The 19838-nt window shown below is 42.6% G+C and overlaps 1 protein-coding gene across 7 annotated transcripts in view; it reads right to left on the bottom strand.

Annotated features, from left to right (window-relative positions):
- Positions 1 to 19838, bottom strand: part of GRIA3 (glutamate ionotropic receptor AMPA type subunit 3) — a 153972-nt gene that overhangs the window by 67602 nt on the left and 66532 nt on the right. For all 7 annotated transcript variants that reach the window (XR_013923833.1, XR_013923834.1, XM_080365689.1 and 4 more), the window contains exon 4: positions 17893 to 18080. Coding sequence is in view for 5 of the 7 variants with exons in the window: in XM_080365689.1 (XP_080221815.1) it covers positions 17893 to 18080 (188 nt within the window). In the remaining 2 variants the exon portion in view is untranslated. The remainder of the gene's footprint in view (positions 1 to 17892; positions 18081 to 19838) is intronic.

Genomic DNA, 19838 nt, shown 5'->3' with positions numbered 1-19838 from the left:
GTGCCTCTAAAGGGACACGTCTGACCTTTCGTCAAAATTTATACTAAAACTAAAATGTTGCACGTTCCACTAAACCAACATCTCCCACCCTCCCTGAGCGCACCTGGGCATCTCTCTGTACAAATGGAATCGTTAAATGGGATCGTTAAGAGACAAAAAAAGCAGCCGGATGAACCGAGCAGCTGAATTCCGTGAGGTAACGGGGAGGAGTGGGGCAGCACTCCCGGGTAAGCCTGAACTCCTGCCTGAATTCCACCACCTGGGTGCTCATCCCACGCCGGTAATATCGTGCTTTTGCAGAAAGGAGGAAAACCCACCCCTCCCCCGTCTGTGCAGCTGGCTGCTGGCTCACCTGCAACACCCTTTCTGCAAGATTATGCCACTGCATTTAGCACCATTCCCTTGCCCTCAGATTATAATCTCAGCAACATGCACCTAGTCCCATGGCCATCGGGTGGAACGATGCCTAGCAGCATGGATTTAATTAATAATTGTGGTGATCACATGTGTCAGGACAGAATCAAACTTACCAGACTTGCTGGGTTAAACTAACAGAAGTTAAAAATAGCAAACATGCCGGCGATACACTGTAAGTGTATCACTGACTATCTCTTGTGAGCAGCTCAAGGGAACAGATGATGCTTTTTGATGGAGAATCACCTGAAAATCTATGCACACTATACTAGTGTACTTCTCTGGTCACAGCTAAACCAAACGCCATACTCTAAAAGACATCTTTTCAACATGACCACTTACGTCTTTGCTAAAAACAGATGACATTTGAGTCATTGACTTTAGATATGCTGCTGAGCCTGTTAAAGTTCTTGATAAATTATTAGGCTCCCAATTGCCTCTTTGGGTTGTCTTGTCCTTAATAGATGCCATTTCTTTCAAATTCACATTTAATTCTGTAGGAATTTGCATACTTTCAGCAGTCTGAAAATAAATTGCTGTTCAGGTCCTCTTGAGAACTGTATGTACACTCCGTTGGTAGAAAGCATCTGATTTCCTACACTCACATTTGTTTTCTACAGAAATGTGCAGGCTTCCTTCAGATCATCTGGTGTGCATGCTATTTGCATACTGAATTCTCTGTATGTTTTAATTTCACCTTAAAGGCAGCAATTTACTTTTAAAAGGTTAGAGACCAAGAACTTAACAACAATAATACTATTTGGAATTTTAACCTTAGTAAAAAATAAGAAGGCTTTTACGTTTCTATCCAGAAATGTGTTTAAGAGAAAAATGCCACGACAGATGAAGTCAGAGGCTGTAAGAAAAACAGACATGGAGCTGCTACAGGCATCAGGAGCAATACTGCAAATAGGAAATGTAGGGCTCATTAGCATAGATCAGACCCAACCTCTGTCTCATCTGTTGTCATGTCTCCAAAAATGACCAGAAATGATAGTTTGGTCCCTTAGAGAGGTCCAACATACTACAGACAAGCTTTAATTCATGAAGCATCTTTCAGAAGTGACCTGCCAGCATTTCTGCTCACACAATCAACCGCATTAGTTCATAATTATTTAACTTGATCTTAACAATGTTTTAAAATTCACTACATGCGCTGTCCTAAATCTTCATCAGCACAACTCTCCTCCCTCCCTTTCACCCTCTATCACCTGTCTAGCATCTTGAATGGAGCTGCTGGATTAGCCAGCCCAGCCGAAACAATCACAGACATCAGTGTAACTCCTAGGGGAGCAAAGGAATGGATAAAGCTTTTTTATGAAGAAGGAAAACAGGAGTATAACAAATAAATCTCATCAACAGCTGATATATTGTGAAGCTTATACAGAAAGTGGGATATTGAACAGTGGTGCTGAATAGAAAGCCAGGATTACAGGACAAGGATTTCACAGAGCTACATGTCTTTGGGAAGTTTCACTTCCGAGACTTAATATTGCTTTCACCTTGACTGAAAGAAAAGCTTATAAGATTTTACTCTGAACAAAGGAGAAGAGAAAAATATGACTGGAAACGATCATGAATAATTCAGACTTCTGATTCCACATAATTCTTGCCTTGTAGATAAAAAGATCATAATGTCAGGTTTGATACAGTATCAAATGAAGTTTGTATTTTTAATTAACTCTTTGGATATTTTCAATTAATTAAGTAAAAATCTAGAGGGAACATAATTAAAATGTATCTGGTTTTAAAATAAAAGTAAAATCTGCTGGCCGGCACCACGCTTACTGGAAGTGCAGACCTATATGCCAGACTTGAGAAATTAAGTCAGCATTGCCAATTTTAGTTTTTTCATTAGCCTGGGGAAGTTATTTTTTGAATGAAAGCACAAAGACAACTTGATTTCCACTGCATCAGTCATCACAATAACAAATAGGCAACCACAATTTTTTGCCTTAGCTTTTACATTTTTTGTACAGTTTGGGAAGATAGCATTACAGAGATTAACTGGCTAATATTAAATTGGTATGGAGCACTGTGATATTTCTAAAGTAATAATGTTAATCTGTCATGATGTAGTTCAAAGGCTACCCAACACCTAAGAGGAAGGACACTGAAGAGGAAGCAAAATAACTTTTAATACTAACCTCATAATTACTCTGTTATCTTCTGTTTTACTCCCTACCAAAATCACCAGCACAGCTCGTTCCTGGTCTAGAACATGGATCTGGGTTTTCTGGCCATGAAAATTAAATGGAGTTAAAGGTGAAAGGAACGTTACAAGGAGACTGGTGAACTCTAGATGAAAGTCAAGGCAGGGAAGCTGTTTTAGACAGTAGTGACGGAGACAGATCAAGGGATTTTGCTGGAATATTTCTCCCAGGACTTGACTAGGAACTAGGATGGTGAGAACAGAGTGTGTAGGTGAACAGCAGTAACAGACCAGAGGCAAGGAAAGAATGGGTTAATGAAAGACAGGACTCTGTGGGCTCAGAAGAAATGAAGTAGTGGAAGAATAGTGCAAGTCTGGTAGGCGGGACTGAGCAGTCCTATTTTGTCTTCTAAAAAATATCCATGGCTTGTCTCTGATTCATGAAAGGGAAACGTAATTTCTCCTTTATGGATGGAGGAAATCACAGAGCAGGTGAGGCTGGCAGGGGCCTCTAGAGACTGCCTATTCCAGCCCCAGGCTCCAAGCAGGGGCAGCTAAAGCAGGCTGCTCAGGACCACAGGCAGTCAGGTTTTGAAAATCCCCAAAGCCAGAAACTCCACAAGCTCTCTGGGCAGCCTGCTCCAGTGATTCTTCTTATATTTAAACAGAATTTCCTGCATTTCAGTCTGCACCCTCGCCTCCCGTCTTGTCACTCAGCACAGCTGAGATACTGAAACGCAGCGAGGCTCTGAGAAGAGTCTGGCTCCATCTTCTTCACTCCTTCCCACGAGGTATTACTAACATCCCCCGGTGAGCGTTCTCCTCTCCAGGCTATGCAACCCAACTTCCTCAGCCTTTCCTTTTACATCAGATGCTCCAGCCCCTTAATTTTCGTAGGGACCCTTCACTGGACTTGCTCCAGGATGTCCATGCCTTTCCTACACCAGTGAGCCCAGAACTTCAGATGCAGCCTCACCAGTGCTGAGCAGAGAGGAAGGATCACCCCTTCTGAGCCGCTGACCATACTAATCCCACGCAGCCTGGGATGCTGCTGGCCGCCTTTGCTGTCAGAGTGCAGTGCTGGCTTGTGCTCAACTTGCCTGCCAGGATCCCGAGCTCCTGCTCTGCAGAGCTGCTCTCCAGCCAGCAAGCCTCTCCCCAGTCTGTACCGGTGCGTGGATGGGGTCATTGCTCCTGAGGCGCAGGGCTGTGCATTTCCCTTTCATCACGTTTCTCTCTGTCCACTTCACCAGCCCATCAAAGTACTGCAGCACAACCACCCGGTGTATCACACACTCCTCCTAATTTGGTATCATCTGCAAACTTGCTGAGTGTGCATTCCACCCCATAACCTTCCGATCATTAATGGGGAGGCTAAACGGTATTAGCCCCAGGACCCTTAGGGTACTCGAAAGAGTAACTAGCCTCCAGCTGGTCTTTGCGTTGCTGATCACAACCCTTTAAGCCCAGCAGTTCAGTCACTTTTAAATCCACCTTACTGCCTCTGCAGGCTTTGATTTTAAAGAGTCATTGGAAAACACAAACGAAGAGGATACGCTTGCACTTTTACCTCGAGAAGTAGCTGTCATGATTTTGGCAGCAATGAAAAGGAAACTACCATATCCAATTAATACCTGTTGGGAGCTCATTTTCCCTTCATTTGAATCAACCACCATCTGGTCAGTATAGTCTGTTTAATCAAAGTTATTTATCATCCTTTATTTACAAATGAAAAAAAGAAATAAAAAAAATTAGATTACAGAAGTACAGACTACCCTCATCTACAGCTCAAAACCCTGATATATTTTATGAGTCTATTAGATCTTTCCATAACATAAAATACTGATGCTGACAGGCAGTATTGCCACAAAGAAGGTCTAAAGATTTTTACTGTGCTTTTCATACCTGACAAGTGGCAGAAATATGCGACTTAAATGGAATGACAGGCAGAGATCTGACCTGCTGTAATGTGTCTTTCCATTTTGACCATATCTGGGAACAATAAGGCAGTTTAACTCCAGAGCTCTTCTTTCCTAGGTTTTAAAAAGACATTAAGAAAAATGAGATTTTCTATAAGCTCAGAGTAAAAAAAGGATTTTGTTGTCTTTGTTGAGCTTACTGATTTGGGTTCCACTTTTTTAAAAAAAGCCCACATTTAACTTCATTCATTTCTACTCACTTTTACATATACGTGTATATTTCCAAGGACAGGAGAGCTTAGCTACCTCCAGCTACATGAGCAGTAACATGCCTTTATACTTTGCTATAAAAATACAATTATGACACCTTTGCGTTCAAAGCAGCGTGCAAATGCCAGAAGTCATGGCACAATTCTTTCTTTTCAGCAGCAAACAAGCAAAACAGATAAACGGACTCAGGTCTAAAAAAATTTCAACAGCATCATCAGGATCAGCTATCAGTGTTGATTGCACTTCATGGGAACAGCATGGATAACAAGCACAGCAACAACTGTCTGGCAAGCCGAAATTGTTGTGGAGCACACTGTCTTCTCTCCTGTTCTAGTTTCTATCCCTATTGACAGCATTTCTGTTCTGAAGATGGAGTTACTTAAAAGCTTATCTCAGATCTGAGCAGCTCCTACCTGATACTGAATTAAACGCTTGGAAAGTTGTGCCCTGTGATGCAGCACCCTATCGGACCAGCGGCACTGGCTAATTTGGTCTTCAGGACACACTTAAGAAAGGAGATGAACACAGTGTCAGAGTGACAACCCAATTAGTTAAATACAAACTGAAGTCAAGGCCCAAAAAGGAACTGTCGGTATGTTAGCAAGGATGTTTAACTTGCCTTGAGTGGCACCTGCAGCGTACTGCACTCAAGAAAAGGAGAAACCGAAACAGCCTTTCCAGCTGGAAGAGAGTCCTCTCCCTGGCCTCCCTCCCGCTCCTGCAGCCCCTTCTGCAGTGGGGGAGCAGCCCCTGGGGCTTGCAGCCACCGCACCTCAGTCCTCTGGGGCCAGCGCACTGCTAACAGCAGCGTAGTTACCTTCTACAGCCTTACAGTGTGAGCAAAGGTGCAACCGCATTCGACAGCCATACATAATCATTCCTCACTGTGTTTAGTTTGCACAGGTCACCCCTTGTCATGTACATTTTTCAGAGAGAGGTAGGATCAATAGGAGGAGAACAGAAAATAAAAGCTCCTCTGAAATATGAACAGGATTTTCTTCATTGAACCAGATGCCACAGTAAAAATCAGATCCCCTGTGATCTCAGTAGATCCATTTTACTATAAGTTTGCAGAGCCCACTCCTCTGTTTTTCAATTTTCACACATGCTCCTGCAGAAACAGTGAGTTCCCTCTGAGGGTTATAAAAACTGGACAAGGCTCAATCTTCCCTCAATAAATGCATTAAAAGTAGCTTTTTTGGCATCATGATTTGTCTCTATCACACCACCAACACCAGCACTGATACATGAGGCTCCAAAGGAACCGTAATCCTGTGGTGGCAAAAGATCTGTCACAGCTAGCGGTGGCCTGTCACAGCAAACAAGTGACACTTGTCCTGCCTCCAATTCCACAGAGATAAAGCCATCAGTGGTTGAGTCACCATCCCTGGAGGTATTCAAAAGACCCGTAGACGTAGGGACATGGCTTAGTGGTGGACCTGGCAGTGTTAGGTTGATGGCTGGACTTGACAATCTGGAAGGTCTTTTCCAACCTAAATGATTCTACGGTTCTATGACTTCCACGTTCGGCAGAAGCAGCTTCCCTCGTACAAAGGGTAAAAACCTAATGATTGTAACAGTGGTGCAAACCCACGGAGCGATTTATTTCTTTGCTTAGTATTAATGGGATGGGAATCTGGCCACCAGGGGTTGTGGTGCTGTAAAATATGCAGTAAACAATGATTTCATTTATATGAAGAATGAGTACTATATTAAATGTGAGCTAAATATTAAATGAAGAATGTGTTAAATATTAAGATGAAGATTTCATACATGTATTATTTGTTGCAGATAAAAATAACTCCATATGTAGTTGAGATTAATTCACCCACCATTTCAATGGCTTCACGTCCTTTAGGGAATGTCACAAATCCATACACAGTCCCAACTGCTAGATTTTGTATTTTTGCCCAGTATATGGACCTAAGAATTTTACTTCCATGCAACTGCCACCTTATAAATTTGTGACTACACCTCATAACCAAAATCCTGCTTTCCTCTATAGCGCAGTATCAAGATCATTTGTTTGGGCTTATAAAACATTTTTCAAACAGCTTTTGGCTCTGCTGCAATGTTATCTCTCATGGGAGATGATATCCTAGAGAATAGGAATCTCCTAGAGGGGGACGAAAATGTGCACGGTGGAAGCAGGGATCTGAGTTGCCTCTGAAGCACTTTATTGAAGTTTTTCCCCATCTGGCCCCCTTCTTCTGCCCTTCTCTCCCTTGCCTCTCTCCTTGATGACAGTCACATCAAGAGTGAAATTTTACTTCTAGGCAATCTCCAGATAGATGATGGTTGTGCATGTTAGTCCTTGGAGAGTAATTAAATGCAACATCTGAAAGCAGTATTGTACTTCATTCTCCCTCCATATGTCTAAACTTTCTTTTCCCATACTAATCTGACATTTGCTCGTTGAAAACTGTGTAGTGGAATATGCATTTAATTTGTGTATAAAAGGTTACATTAGAAATTACTTAGGAAAAAATATTGCAAACTGCAACAAAACAGGTTCTCAGGGTTTGATGCTTTCTCCTAATTTCTTCCAGTGTGCTGACAAATTTTTCTGTGAATTTTCTGTGCACTTAAACAATTTTCCTAAATTGATTCTACCTGGTACGATTTAGCAATATTGTCAGATTAACTAATCTGTTGGCACAGCTATTGTTAAAGGACATATTCTACTGCAAAACATCAGTTCCTGGAGGACACTGAGATGAAGAGGTTTATGATCCTGGTAACTGACATCCATAATCACAATTATTTACTCTTTAAACCAAATAAAATTCATTAAATAAACTTTTCTTTATATCAAAATCTCTTTGTTTAGACAGATGAGAACAGTGTTCTCTCTCTCAGGACTGCATCTCTCTTCACAAGTCATGTCCTTCAATAGAAAGACTTTCATGTCAAAATCAATCAAAACTTACGCTGTCTTTCATCACTTGAAGCTATTTCACCAAACCCAAGATCAGATACAGGGGGGTGTTACAATCATAGCAATAATTTTTTGTAGCATATGAAAGGGATAATCAAAATTGCAAGACCTTTGCCCCTTATTTTGCCAAGATATTCTCAAGAGAAGATACTTGTTCGCAGTAAGTTTCCTTGAAGAGATGTTTTGTAGAAATTTTTCATCAGTGAATTCTTTAGCTTCCTGAGTGAGATTAAAGTAAAAATCCAGTTGTGTTCTGGAGGAATTTTTGCAACTGTATTTATGTGAAGGAAATGACTTAAATATGTTCCCCTGCAGCAGCACAGCAGTGATTTCCACACATACGTCATTTTAGGAAAGAGATCATTTCATTGTCTATGCAGTTCTAGTATATTCTTTGAGAAATATTGTCCCTTGAAAAATAATCATAATGGAGTGATTTTACATCCAAGGTAATTTCACAGAGGTTCCAGTACTTTCTCAAGCCCCTGTGAAATCATATATTCAAAACTTACTTGAAATTTCACAGAGGCTTCAGATCTCACATAAAACCCAAATGTGGACAGGGAATTTCAAATCACCATAAGCTTTCTGTGCTGAGTGCCAGAAATGCTTTAATTTTGACACTGACAAACTGTGCTACAGCACTCTCCTCATTGTTTTCACCTTCTAGATCTGCCGGTTCAGTGCTCTGTGTTCCCCTCTCTTTCCTGGCTCTAACCCTTCTCAGGTCAGACTACAACCACAAGGTCAGCAACAACCTTGACATCAAGGGATTCGGGTTATGGTCTCTATTCTGACACGAAGTTTTGGTACGATGTTCAAAAACTACTTGGGTCTGAAGTTTTTCGATGCACTGCTGTCATACAAGCTTGAGTAACTTTTTAAAGACAACTGATTTGGTAGTGTATTTGGGTCTCCACAACTTCTGTTTCTCTACCCAGGTCTTCCAAAGAGTGCAGGGAAATTGAAATTCGTATTAGTTGGCAGAAAAGGTACACAAAGGTCCTCGCTGTATTCTGCCTTCCTCCTGCTTCTCATAAATTCTGAAATACTCATCTATTTTGCATCTGACCCCATCAAGGGCTGCACTTGCCCATCAGACAAGGCCCTGTGGAAACAAGTCCTCTGCTGCTTAGGCGTCAGTTCACCACCCCCGAGAAGAGACACGAGGTTTTGCTAACCTGAGAGCAAATAGGTACCGCTGCTATCTCTGCTCTGATACTCCAGAGAGCCCAAAAGAACAGGAAATTTTTGTTAACTGTTCAGATGGGTAAGCTTCTCAGTAACCATCACATGCTTTTCACTGACACACAACCACCTCTTCAAAGACACCAGTATTTCTTAGTAATTTCGTAGCTCAGAGCTGTGTGCTGCTAGAGCTGACTGCCTTTCCCTAGCAGCGTTCATGGTTAAATTTCCTTCAGCCTACAAGGCAACCAGTTCCTATCCCACATAACACGGTCCCACCACAATAACGTCCTCGCTTCCAACCTCATGTATGGTCTCTTCCTTGCTTCTTGGCAGCTGTGAATGCTCTCTACAATTCTGTATCAGGTATAGCAAAATCAGCGCTATCAGAACTGACTTCCAGACTAGCATCCTTCACTAAGTTTCGCAACACCTAAAGTCACTTTCACACAGACTTTTAATAATAGTAATCTTACATTTATTCTTAGTTTTCCAAACCTTCTGCAGGACTCACAAATGCTTCAGCACCGTCACACAGTTTGAAGGCACATCCACATCATTAACAAGCAGGTGCTCAGTGATTTTTGCATCACGTGCCTAGTCTCTGTGACACAGGAGATGATACCCAACTGTCCTTTTTGGCTTTCAATACCGTGAAACTGTATATTGAACATTCTTAAGAGTACGCTCTTGCAATCACCGACAAACATAACTGATGCTCACTACTACTTCTCAGATCCCATAGGGTAAATGAAACTCCTTCAGTCTTAGCTGCTCAAAATATAAAAGGATGTACATCTGTTGGGGCAGACAGGAAGGAATGAGGTAAACTAAGGCACACAGTCTTTAATTTTAAAAACACATAAATTTCCCATTTTCTTCACACTGCCCATTGGCATGTCAGAGTAAAAATTCAGTATTCTTCCCTGGAATTGAACAAGAGTCCTTGGAAACAGAATTCTGCTTATATAAACCATTACTGCATGTCAGGATCACTTCAAAATACTATTTGGATGTAACCCAGAAGTGTCGCAGTATTTCAGTCCCAATGCTCACATGAGAATCTTTTGGAAGGGGTTTTGTATTGCAGAGCACTGCCTTCAAGCAAATCGAAAAATACTGAATAGTAGGCATTCTTCCCCCACGTCCCCCCCGCCTCCTTGTTGAGCATTTCCTTTCTGTTTTAAATGTCCTATGAAATTACAAAAAAAAACCCCAACAACACAACAGTGCAACGTCCTCTAGGAAAAACAAGGTTACTTTTTCTTAAATTTTTTATTATAAATGGAATTTTACTGTGACTAGAATTGCATTCAATTTGCTCTTTTCAATGCTTTGAAGGCATTTGAAAGGTTTATTCTGCTTCTCTATAAACAGCACGCTGCAATATTCCCTGTATAACTTGGTGCATAAACCATGAACTGAAAGAGATTATGAAGAGTTAATTTATTTTTTAGTAGACTTAGTCTATGCAGCAGGGGAGGCCATTTTACTCATAGGAGGTAATAAAGTTACAGCAATATTTCTCTTTTCTGATTCTTTACATGCATTCTCCCATGACAGAAGATACTCAGGGTATTTCTAAGGGTCTATGCATATTGTTGATAATTTTATTCATTACATGTTTTGGAAGAACAAGCCTCCAATAGTACATATGCCATTAACATCGACACAGGCACGCCCATAGTGGGACACAAAAAAAATTATATTTAGTAATATGGATTTTTTTAAGCCTGAGAACCTTAACTTCCTCTATAACTGTTATGCTCTTTTCCATCTTACTGGTTGAATACTGTGGGATGAGTTTGTGTTTGAAGTTGAGCTGATGACTTACAGGGCCGGATTCTTCATGAATTTCGCCCAGGCTGCCCCCGGTAGCTTTAAGCTGCTCCACAGAGGCCACTGGAATCGCACCGGCACGAAGGTGGGATAAGAGACGGGCATCACATAGGAATGTATAATTACCAGCAGTAAGCGATTTCCACTGGGGCAGTGCTTTGCCATATTACGGCCTGATCCAAACCCACCCGTAGCCCAGAGCAAACGCACCATAGCTCTGCATCACACCTAGGGACCTCGTATTTAGGGACTTCCCCCTGCCAGGCTGTAGCTATCAGTTGCTAGTGTCTCATATTCTGCATCACCGGGATCTGGGCTAAAAGAGCCCAGTGGGGTGGTCCCCACTCCGAAAATCTCGCTGTTTGAACTGCAGCGTAAATGTGCTCTATGAAATGCACTTGGGAAAACCTTGGTGCGTGAGGGGCCCTGACAAGCACCAGTGGTTCTCTTCCTCCCCGAGACCGTGATTCACACTGCACCAAAGCCATTAATCCCAGCTTAGTCAGCTGTGAGAAAAAGACATACGCTCTTGTGCAGCTCTTCTTTTACTGAGTTAGGACTTGTCCCCTTGTAAATGAACTTATGAGACACCAGAACTATCACGCTGTCTCTGGTGATGTACAACGCCTGTTTGCACAGTGGTATTGTGCTATTACTATTCATTTTGATAGTGTGTTTCCTTCCTCTCCCTGCAGTTGGTTCATCTGAATTGTCGCCAAGATGGTTGCCTTGGAAACTAATTAAGGAAAGCCTTTGGTTAGAAGCAGAGTTTCAAGCATTAAACTATTTGAGAGACAGATGCAGAAATTAAGGTAATGTCTGTTAAGATGAAAGGGTTTATCCTTTATATGGAGAAGAAAGAGCTACATTAAATGCTAGGATTGTAACAAAGCAACTTCTGTACAACACTGACTTTTAAAACCTGGAAGAGATGTGTGAATGAAGGATTTTAAAATCAGCCAGGGGTTTACAAGAGGTGAGAAAAATTTCTAGAGCTATGACGATGGGGAGATGGACAAATACAGTGGGACAAAAACCTCAGGAGATCATGTGTCGAGCAAATTCCAGCCAGCTCTCCCTTTCCCTCAAATACTGTGTCTCTTTTAAAGACTCCTTGTAAACGTTGTTTTCAAAAAATACCCGTACAGCTAATGAAAGACCAAATCCTCTCCCCACGGTCCAGGTATCGCGTGAAAAGCATCAGCGTGTACGCTTGCTTCCAGAGTACATCAAATGTAGGAATGAGAGGCTATTGCAAATGGCCCTCAGACCCAACTTTTCTCCTGAGACTCCTGTCAACAAGGGTAACAATTACTGCCAGCTGCAGAAGCAGCTCTCACGATGTGGACACAGGCTAAATAATGAGTGGGACCCTCAGAAGGCTTTCTAAGGGCAAACACAGACGCACAGATTCTGTGCACTGAAAAGCTGCAAAGGCAGGCGAACTATGCGGCAAATTGTGCTTTTACAGCTACCTATTAACTGAAGTTCAAAGCAAATACAATCTCTCTATGAGCACAGTGGTATCAATTTAAATACTGTCTCCAGGATAATGTTCAGAGTAATGGTTGACTCTATACTTGCAGCAGCGTAACTGAGAAAAGATTTTGGTTCCCTGTACGTTTAATGGCAATGCAGAGGTTGCTGTATAAACGTGCCTCTAACTGCATAAACGCATACTACAAATGTTGTGGTAAATATATGCAAAATACCAAAAGCAGATGCATGTGTGTGCATTGGTGTGTGCATTTATATCCCATGAATTATCATAAAACATAAAATGAGTAATTGCTACTATCACAGAAAAATAAAAACTCTGATAGTGACTTCAGGTTCATATGCCTCTGGCATAAGAAACCAGAGTTGCTTGGCAGCGGTCTTCTATATACAGCAGCTTGCACATTTACGGTGAGACATTCTGTATTAATTATTATTATTACTGATCAGATACATTTAAAACGGTGCTTTAATGTCTTTTGAACACTTTTAAGCTTTGTGTGCCATTACCTCAGTCATTCTGCAGCATGACTAATACTCTGTTAAATTCCTGTCATTTGGAACCTGCCTTGCTTTATGAAGTCCGGATGATGGCTTTGGAGAGACGTTACTATTTACAAACTAGAAATTCTGTCCTCGGGTATATGTGAAATGAGCTATATGTGGGGCAGATTAACCCACGACGTTAATTCTTTCTGCTTTAGTAATCCACCTTCAGTCCTTTATTAGTTTCAGAGCTGACAGGAGCAGGCCCTTTAAGGTAGATACAGCTGTCGCGTTTGGCACATGCCCGTTTTCTGCTTACCTTCCACTAGCTACAGTCCTGAGGGCGACTGACCTAAGGAACTCCCCTCTCCTCCCACACGCCTACATGGACTTGTGAGCTGCTGAAACCCTCCAGATGCGAAGGGACAGAAGTGACCTTTCATCCTGCTTTAGATCCTGGTTTCAACAATACTCATGGGCGCCTAACGAAGATAATGTCCTAAATGTTTAAGTTTCTAATTGATTGGAGACCTAAGAATGAACTGTACCAGTTTCTCAGTGACGTTACACAACACCGTACGTATCAGATACCCTCGGAGCCTGGGCTGAACCCCCTCCTCTGCTCTGCATGAAGGATAAAACTGGGCTGTGACATGGCCATGGCACCGAGGCTGGAGAAGGCGGCAGGGGCACACAGCTCTGCAGGCTGCGCTCCACGCGGCGCGGTACCTTCGAGGGCACGGCAGCATGGGGTTCATAAGCACAGCAGAAGCTGAAGCTACCCATAGCTCTGCTCCTCCTCGTGTGGTTGTAGGCAGTTACTGTATTTTCAATTGTTACAGAGAACACAGGCAAACCCACACCAGACTATCTGTTTATAACGTAACACATAAACCAGCAGGCTTACGTGAAAGCAGTGTTGATTTTTCCTTATGGTTGTTGGTTTTAATGACTGTTGGTCAACTCAATACTGCAGCTTTATATTTATTCTTATGACACTCCAAATGTAAAAGCTGTTGTGCAATGAGCACGCTCCTCTGAGATCCCAGCAGCTCTGCAGAGGGATGCAGCTGCAGCTGTACTGGAAACTTGCAGACCATCTTCCTAATCTCAGACTTAAGGTCAAGTCATAGTCAGTGCTTGCACTGGACAGAGTTCAGTCAACCAGATTACCCTTCTTAATCCTACGGATGCTTTACTTCAAGTCTTCTGTAACAGTTTGACTGTCGTCATAACATTTTGGGGACTGCATTCTCTACTGTAATATTGCCTCGGCTTTGTGAGATGCCTCCACTCAATACAGACATTGCCGTGGAGCCTAACCTTTATGACAACGTTTGGAGATAGTGTCCTTTTGATAAAAGCATGCAGTCTCTGGAATAAACAGGTCTTTTGTGAAGTTTCACCATTTTAATGCTGAATGGAGTTTTTTCCTCCTTATTTTCCCCCAGGAGATTTTCTTTTAAATGGACATAAAGCCACTCTAGTCTGAAATACAGCTTGTTATCTTGGGAATAAGAAAAACATATTTCTTAACTCAAAAACATGTCTCTAAATACACGGTTGAACAGGCTAAAGCCTACTGTTAGTTCTCAGAAGAAAATGTTCTTCTGTTTATGAGAACAAAATTTTATATCTATCTGTGAAGGAACACTGGAATATTTTAGCATCAAGGGACAAGAAGTGTGGGGAGCTTATGAATTTTGCATGACATAAGTGTTGCTATCTGTATGCTTGAGAGGCCACTAGATGATTAAATTGGATATAGTTTTGTTGTGCAAGGAGCGATATGGATCCACATGCTCAGTGGTTATAGAACCATAGGGCAAGGGAACCAACAGATGGTAACTTAACAGAATGACGATTAATCTCTCTGCTTCCCCTTACTCTGCAGCTGAAAAGTCAGGGCCAGAGGTGATCTGGGCAGGGCATCCACCTCTAGGACACAATATGGGGCCCATCACAAGATTCTCTGGAAGAGGAATGAAACCATCTGTGCTGCAGAGTGAAACCTGGCACAAAGCAGGTTACCCAGGCAGAGCAGGAGCTGGGGTGCCCTCTTTCCCCTGCCTTACATTTACGTACAAGGGGGGGCACCTGGGAGAGATCCTTTCCTGGGTACCAGCCAGCCCTGAGAAGAGAAATGAGAGGTTTCAGATCTTGGAAACACAGGGACATACAGATGTGCCAGATGCTAAAGACATATGGAATACTCAAGGTCACTGACTCACATGTCTGTCTGCACATCACTGGAGGAAGGTACAGAATATTCCAGTAGTCCCTGAAGTCTGAAGAAAATCCTCAGATGCGCAATTGTCTTTAGATAAGCCCACACTTTTGGAAGAGAGGTACACACTGTTTGAACTGGTTGAAAAAAAAGCATCAAAGGAACAGAACTGCACACGCTGACCAGCCTGATACAGGTGAAGAGGTCGCTCTTATTTAATCCAAGCGCTAACACAAAGCCACAATACACAGTTTCTGGAGCAGAGAACTGACAAGCTTGCTGAATGGCCTGGCCAAGTGCCCAAAAGTCTGATAGCAAACTCAGCACGTGTGTAGACTGTTTAGTGGTTTACAGTCTGTTTATTTCTGCTATGACTTTTGTTCTTGAATAAGTCCTATTTAAGCTTCTGAAAGCCAGGGTTGCTGGCAAGCGCTGCTGTTGTCCGTGAGAAAAGGAAACGGCAGGTGTCACATCCCCACCGTGACCATAGCAAACCCCTCTCAGAGGGAGGCATCACTCCCAGACGGTGATGGGAGGGTCAGCCTTTGAGGATGCGCTCCTGAGGAGGCCAAAAAAAGGGAGAGGGATGAAAAGGCAGCCGGGCTGAGGCAGCCTGTGCCAGCCCTCTGTAGGACAGAGTTTGTCCATCAGTATCCTGCAGTAACAGGTAGAGTGTCTTGGCTTCCCTTTGCTCTCACTGGGGACAAGCTCTCCAAAGCCACCTGCAGTCAGCATGCTGTTATCATGCTCAGATGTTACTGCCTCGTTAACTGAGCAGACTTTCTAGACTCCACACAAAGCACCGATCTGACTTTTAAAACTGCAATAAAATGCTAGATTTGAATTATGCAAATCCAGAGTTATCTTTCCCCTCAGCGGCATACTATCAGCAAACACAGTTGGCTAAAAAGAAGGCAACTCACCACTCCCTTGAGGACACTGGATGGATGGATTTAAGTACCACACATATTTGTGAGTTTTTTAACTACTTTATGAGAAGATAACAAGGTAGGCAGAGGAGAGGGAAAGAAAAGCCAAAACCTAATAATTGTTCAGCTATCAACATGGGGTCCACCATTACTGGCTTTCCTTGCAGAAACTTAAGTCATTGTTTTTCAGTATCAGACTAACAGTACAGAGATGAGCTCTACACAATACAACAATGACAAAAGAAAGGCTCTTAATTACGCAAAATTACACACAATGTACTGTAGAGTCTGGGGAAACCTGGAGGCCCCAATAGCAAATCTCTAGTTACACAGGTGCTTAGTCACATTGATAGAAAGCCGAATCAAACATTTAATAAAATTACAACTTCACTAGGTTTGAATTTAGAATTCTTACAGGAGAAAAGAGTTCACTTGTTTTTCACTATATGGTTTGCTTGGTATATAGCTTTCATTTTAGGCGCTGGAATGGTTTAGGTTTTTTTTCCTCTCACTTGCACAATATAAGAAAAAGAGAGAACAAAATGTAAATGGAGTTAGAAATATCAAACAAAAGGCCTGTTCTTCAGCTGAGTGGGCCCAAAGAGCTATTTAAGCTTGACTCAGGAGTGCTCTCCTGCATCATTTTCAGAAGAGTGGGCTGTGGGTATGGCATTTTGCACCTTTTGCAAGAACGTGAGCAAGAAGCTCTGCAGGAAAGGGCGGGGGGTGTGTGTGTGGGGAGGTAGTTTCTTACACTTTGCTGTATGAATTTCCCTCAAGAGAATACCCACCAGATTGACTAAATACAGTGTAAACTGCAAAGCTATGTACCAGTATCACAACCATGCTAGCTCTCAGATGTACGGACCAGCACTGGCTCGCGCTGTTCTGTTGAGCACCTCTCTCCTTCCTGCTGCCCTCTGTAACCAGCAGCTATGGGACCTGGCTGGGACTCCAGTGATTCCATCCCTGCAGACTGGCCCTCAGTGATACACCTCAAGACTTGACAGGAACTGAGTGTTTTGCGAAGGAACTCAGTGAATATAGCTTTTGCATTTCCCAGGGTTTAATGGCAGTGAGGTCAGTTTGCCGCTAGTTTGCAACACACCATTTCTAAGAGATGTGCTAATGCTTCATGAAATTTAAATGTTACTTTTGATCTATCCCATACTATAAACCCACAGTTAAATTTATGAAGTGGCAATAATCAGAGGGTTTTCCAGTCTTAATGTAAGTGAATTCCCACATGCCTGTGAATAAACAAGCAGCATGGATTTGGTTTCATACCAACACCAGCTTTGCTGTGAGCCCAGGTAGCAGGGAACTGTCCTGCTTCTCCTCCCTGTGATGTGTGTCTGTTATCACACCTCTTCCAGTACACTGCCCAGCACAGCCAGTGGCACAGGTGTCCTGGGTAGCACCCTGGGACAGCCGGAGGGTATGGCCACTCCTCTGGGACAAAGCAAACCCTGGAAAGGGCATGCCATAGCAAAACAGTCACCCAAAAGACTCTATCACCCACAATTTAAGCCTGTCAACAGCACTGGCTGTGCAGTGGGAAGAGCGTTACGTACCAAGAAGTGCTGATGAGCCGTTTGGACTACCAGCTGAATTTTTCATTAGCAATATTTTCACTTGGGAATTCTTTAAGATGATTCAGAACTACTTCGTTGGCTTTTTATTTCTTGTTTCATGTTCCACTTAACAAACTGCACCTGTCTTGCAATCCCTACAAGTAGCCCTGATGCCAGTAATGTTACTCTGGCAGCTGAGGTTTCAGGTTCTTAAGCTACTTAAAAATAATTCATTATTAACATTTGGGAAAAAATATCAGAGAGACACTTCCTGGTAGGTTATGTGTTAGTGCTGCCACCAACCATAAGCATCACAGAGGCATTTTAATTTTACTAGGCAACCACTCAGTTGTTGGGACTCACATCTTAATGGATATTTAATTAATTTCTAGAAACAGAGAGTTCTGGAAACATTAACAATGTCTCACAGAGAGATCATAGGTTCTGAAAAGCATATACCTGTTCCAAAATGGTGTTGATTCTGTCCACTTCACAGTCAATTAAGTATCTTTTTTCTTGCCGCCTGTCCATCTCCTCTATAATTCTTCTGAACTCTTGAACATCCTTTATGCTGCCTACGGATCTGGCTGTCACTTGCCAGTTGTTCTGTACTGCCGCTTCCATAATCGCCTGTAGAATGGAAAATCCTGTAGGGGAAAGAGACAATGCAACCATTTAAAACCAGAACAAAATAAAAACTACTTTGAACGTTTGACATAGGGTTCCCAAAAACTTGCATCGTCTAAAGCAGGGGTCCTCAAACTACGGCCCCCCAGGGTCCTCAATCAGCCCCTGGTATTTACATACCCCCCCTGCCGGGGGTTGGGGGGGGAAACCAAGCAGCCGCAGATGACTGCCTGCCACTTCATCCACGTGCCGGCCCCCTGTTTAAAAAGTTTGAGGACCCCTGGTCTAAAGGGACACAGACTAGCTAACAGCCTGCAAGTGCTCCATTATCTGAGAGAGCAACAGAGTAGGGACCAGTTTCTTCCTTCAGCTATGCCACAGCCAAAGTCACTGACTTCAGCAGAATTGCTTGGTGGTATACGACTGTGAGGCGTATCAGAATCTGTCCAATATATCATATTATGATCCTCTCAGGGATGTTTATGGTCGTGCTGGGGTCCGTGCCAGCTGAGAATAGGAGCCTGCAGCCATTACTTGGGCAAAAGTCCATCAGCTTGAAGAGCTGGACAGAAGGGGTAATTTGCCTGTGCAGACTGCAGAAATGGGTCATTAACTGGCAAAGATCCAAGTGCTGCACAAGAATGCCAATTAAGCCATTGTACTGGTTATTGGGGCCACAAACCACAGGAGAATACTTTACCGATACTGTTTGATTTCAAAAAATGTTTTTAAATATGGAGTCTAGCAGCATTAACCACACTTTCAATGATTTCATTAAGGTAATACCACCTCATTTAGCAACCTCAACAGAGAAGAGAAAGCAGCACAGAATGACCAAAGAATGCACAGTGAGAGATTATACAAGCAAACAGCATTTCATTTCTTGTGAACAGCCGTGCCCCAGCAGCTGACAGAACTCAAGTCAAGTCCCTAAGTCAAAGGTGCTGGAACTGGGAACAGTAACCTCCTTCAAGTCATGCTATGCAGGAGTCATCAGACATTGATTTGCATCCCTTTGTTATAGTAGGTAGCTGGGAAGTTGGTGAATTCGCTGTTTTGATTCAGGAAATTAGGCTTTTTTCATAGCTATTGTTTCAAATCTAGGCAGATGCCAGTCAAAGACAGAGGTCATCTACTTCAAGCACACACAGCGGTCTCCAGTGGAGTTTCTCTGTACAGAAGCATCTACATGAGCTGTATTTCTGTCCGGATAATTTATTTGCAAAACTTTCAGTCCAATCACTTAGTCATACTGTGGATTTCTTATCCACAGCCAGATGGGAAAAGCTCAGCATGTCTTCACACACACAAACACATAAACATACAGGATCAACAACCAATTAATTGTGCTCTGTGATAACCAGCCAGCCCCCTATGCTTCTGGAACTGAAAGGAGTTTCAGCTACAGAAGAACAACACGTTCACTGCTTTGAATTGTACCAATAGCCATTGTGAACTGGGATATCATTGTAGGGGTATACCAATAACAAAGAACTGGTGCTGCAGTCTGAGCTTCCGTAGCCTGCTGTAAATCTGTAGTGGCTGGCTGAAGCTAGAGGAGCTGCATCCCTACCTCATTATAGACACAAACAAGGAAAGAGTGCGATTTTCTAGATTGCAGTTAGATTATTATAATTTACCATGCGACTTCCTTAAGTTTCACTCAAATGCCCTCACTTTCCCTGTGCAGCCTCCTTGATTGTTAATGCTTTGCTTTGTACGAATGCACTTCACTATCCCATGAAAGGTGGTGACAATTAATATGTATGCTGGTTGGG

This window comes from Falco punctatus (genome assembly GCF_963210335.1).
Source record: "Falco punctatus genome assembly, chromosome: 15".
In the NCBI taxonomy this organism is placed as follows: Eukaryota; Metazoa; Chordata; class Aves; order Falconiformes; family Falconidae; genus Falco; species Falco punctatus.
The sequence above is the reverse complement of the archived record's forward strand: the minus strand, read 5'-3'. Positions and strand labels throughout refer to the sequence as shown.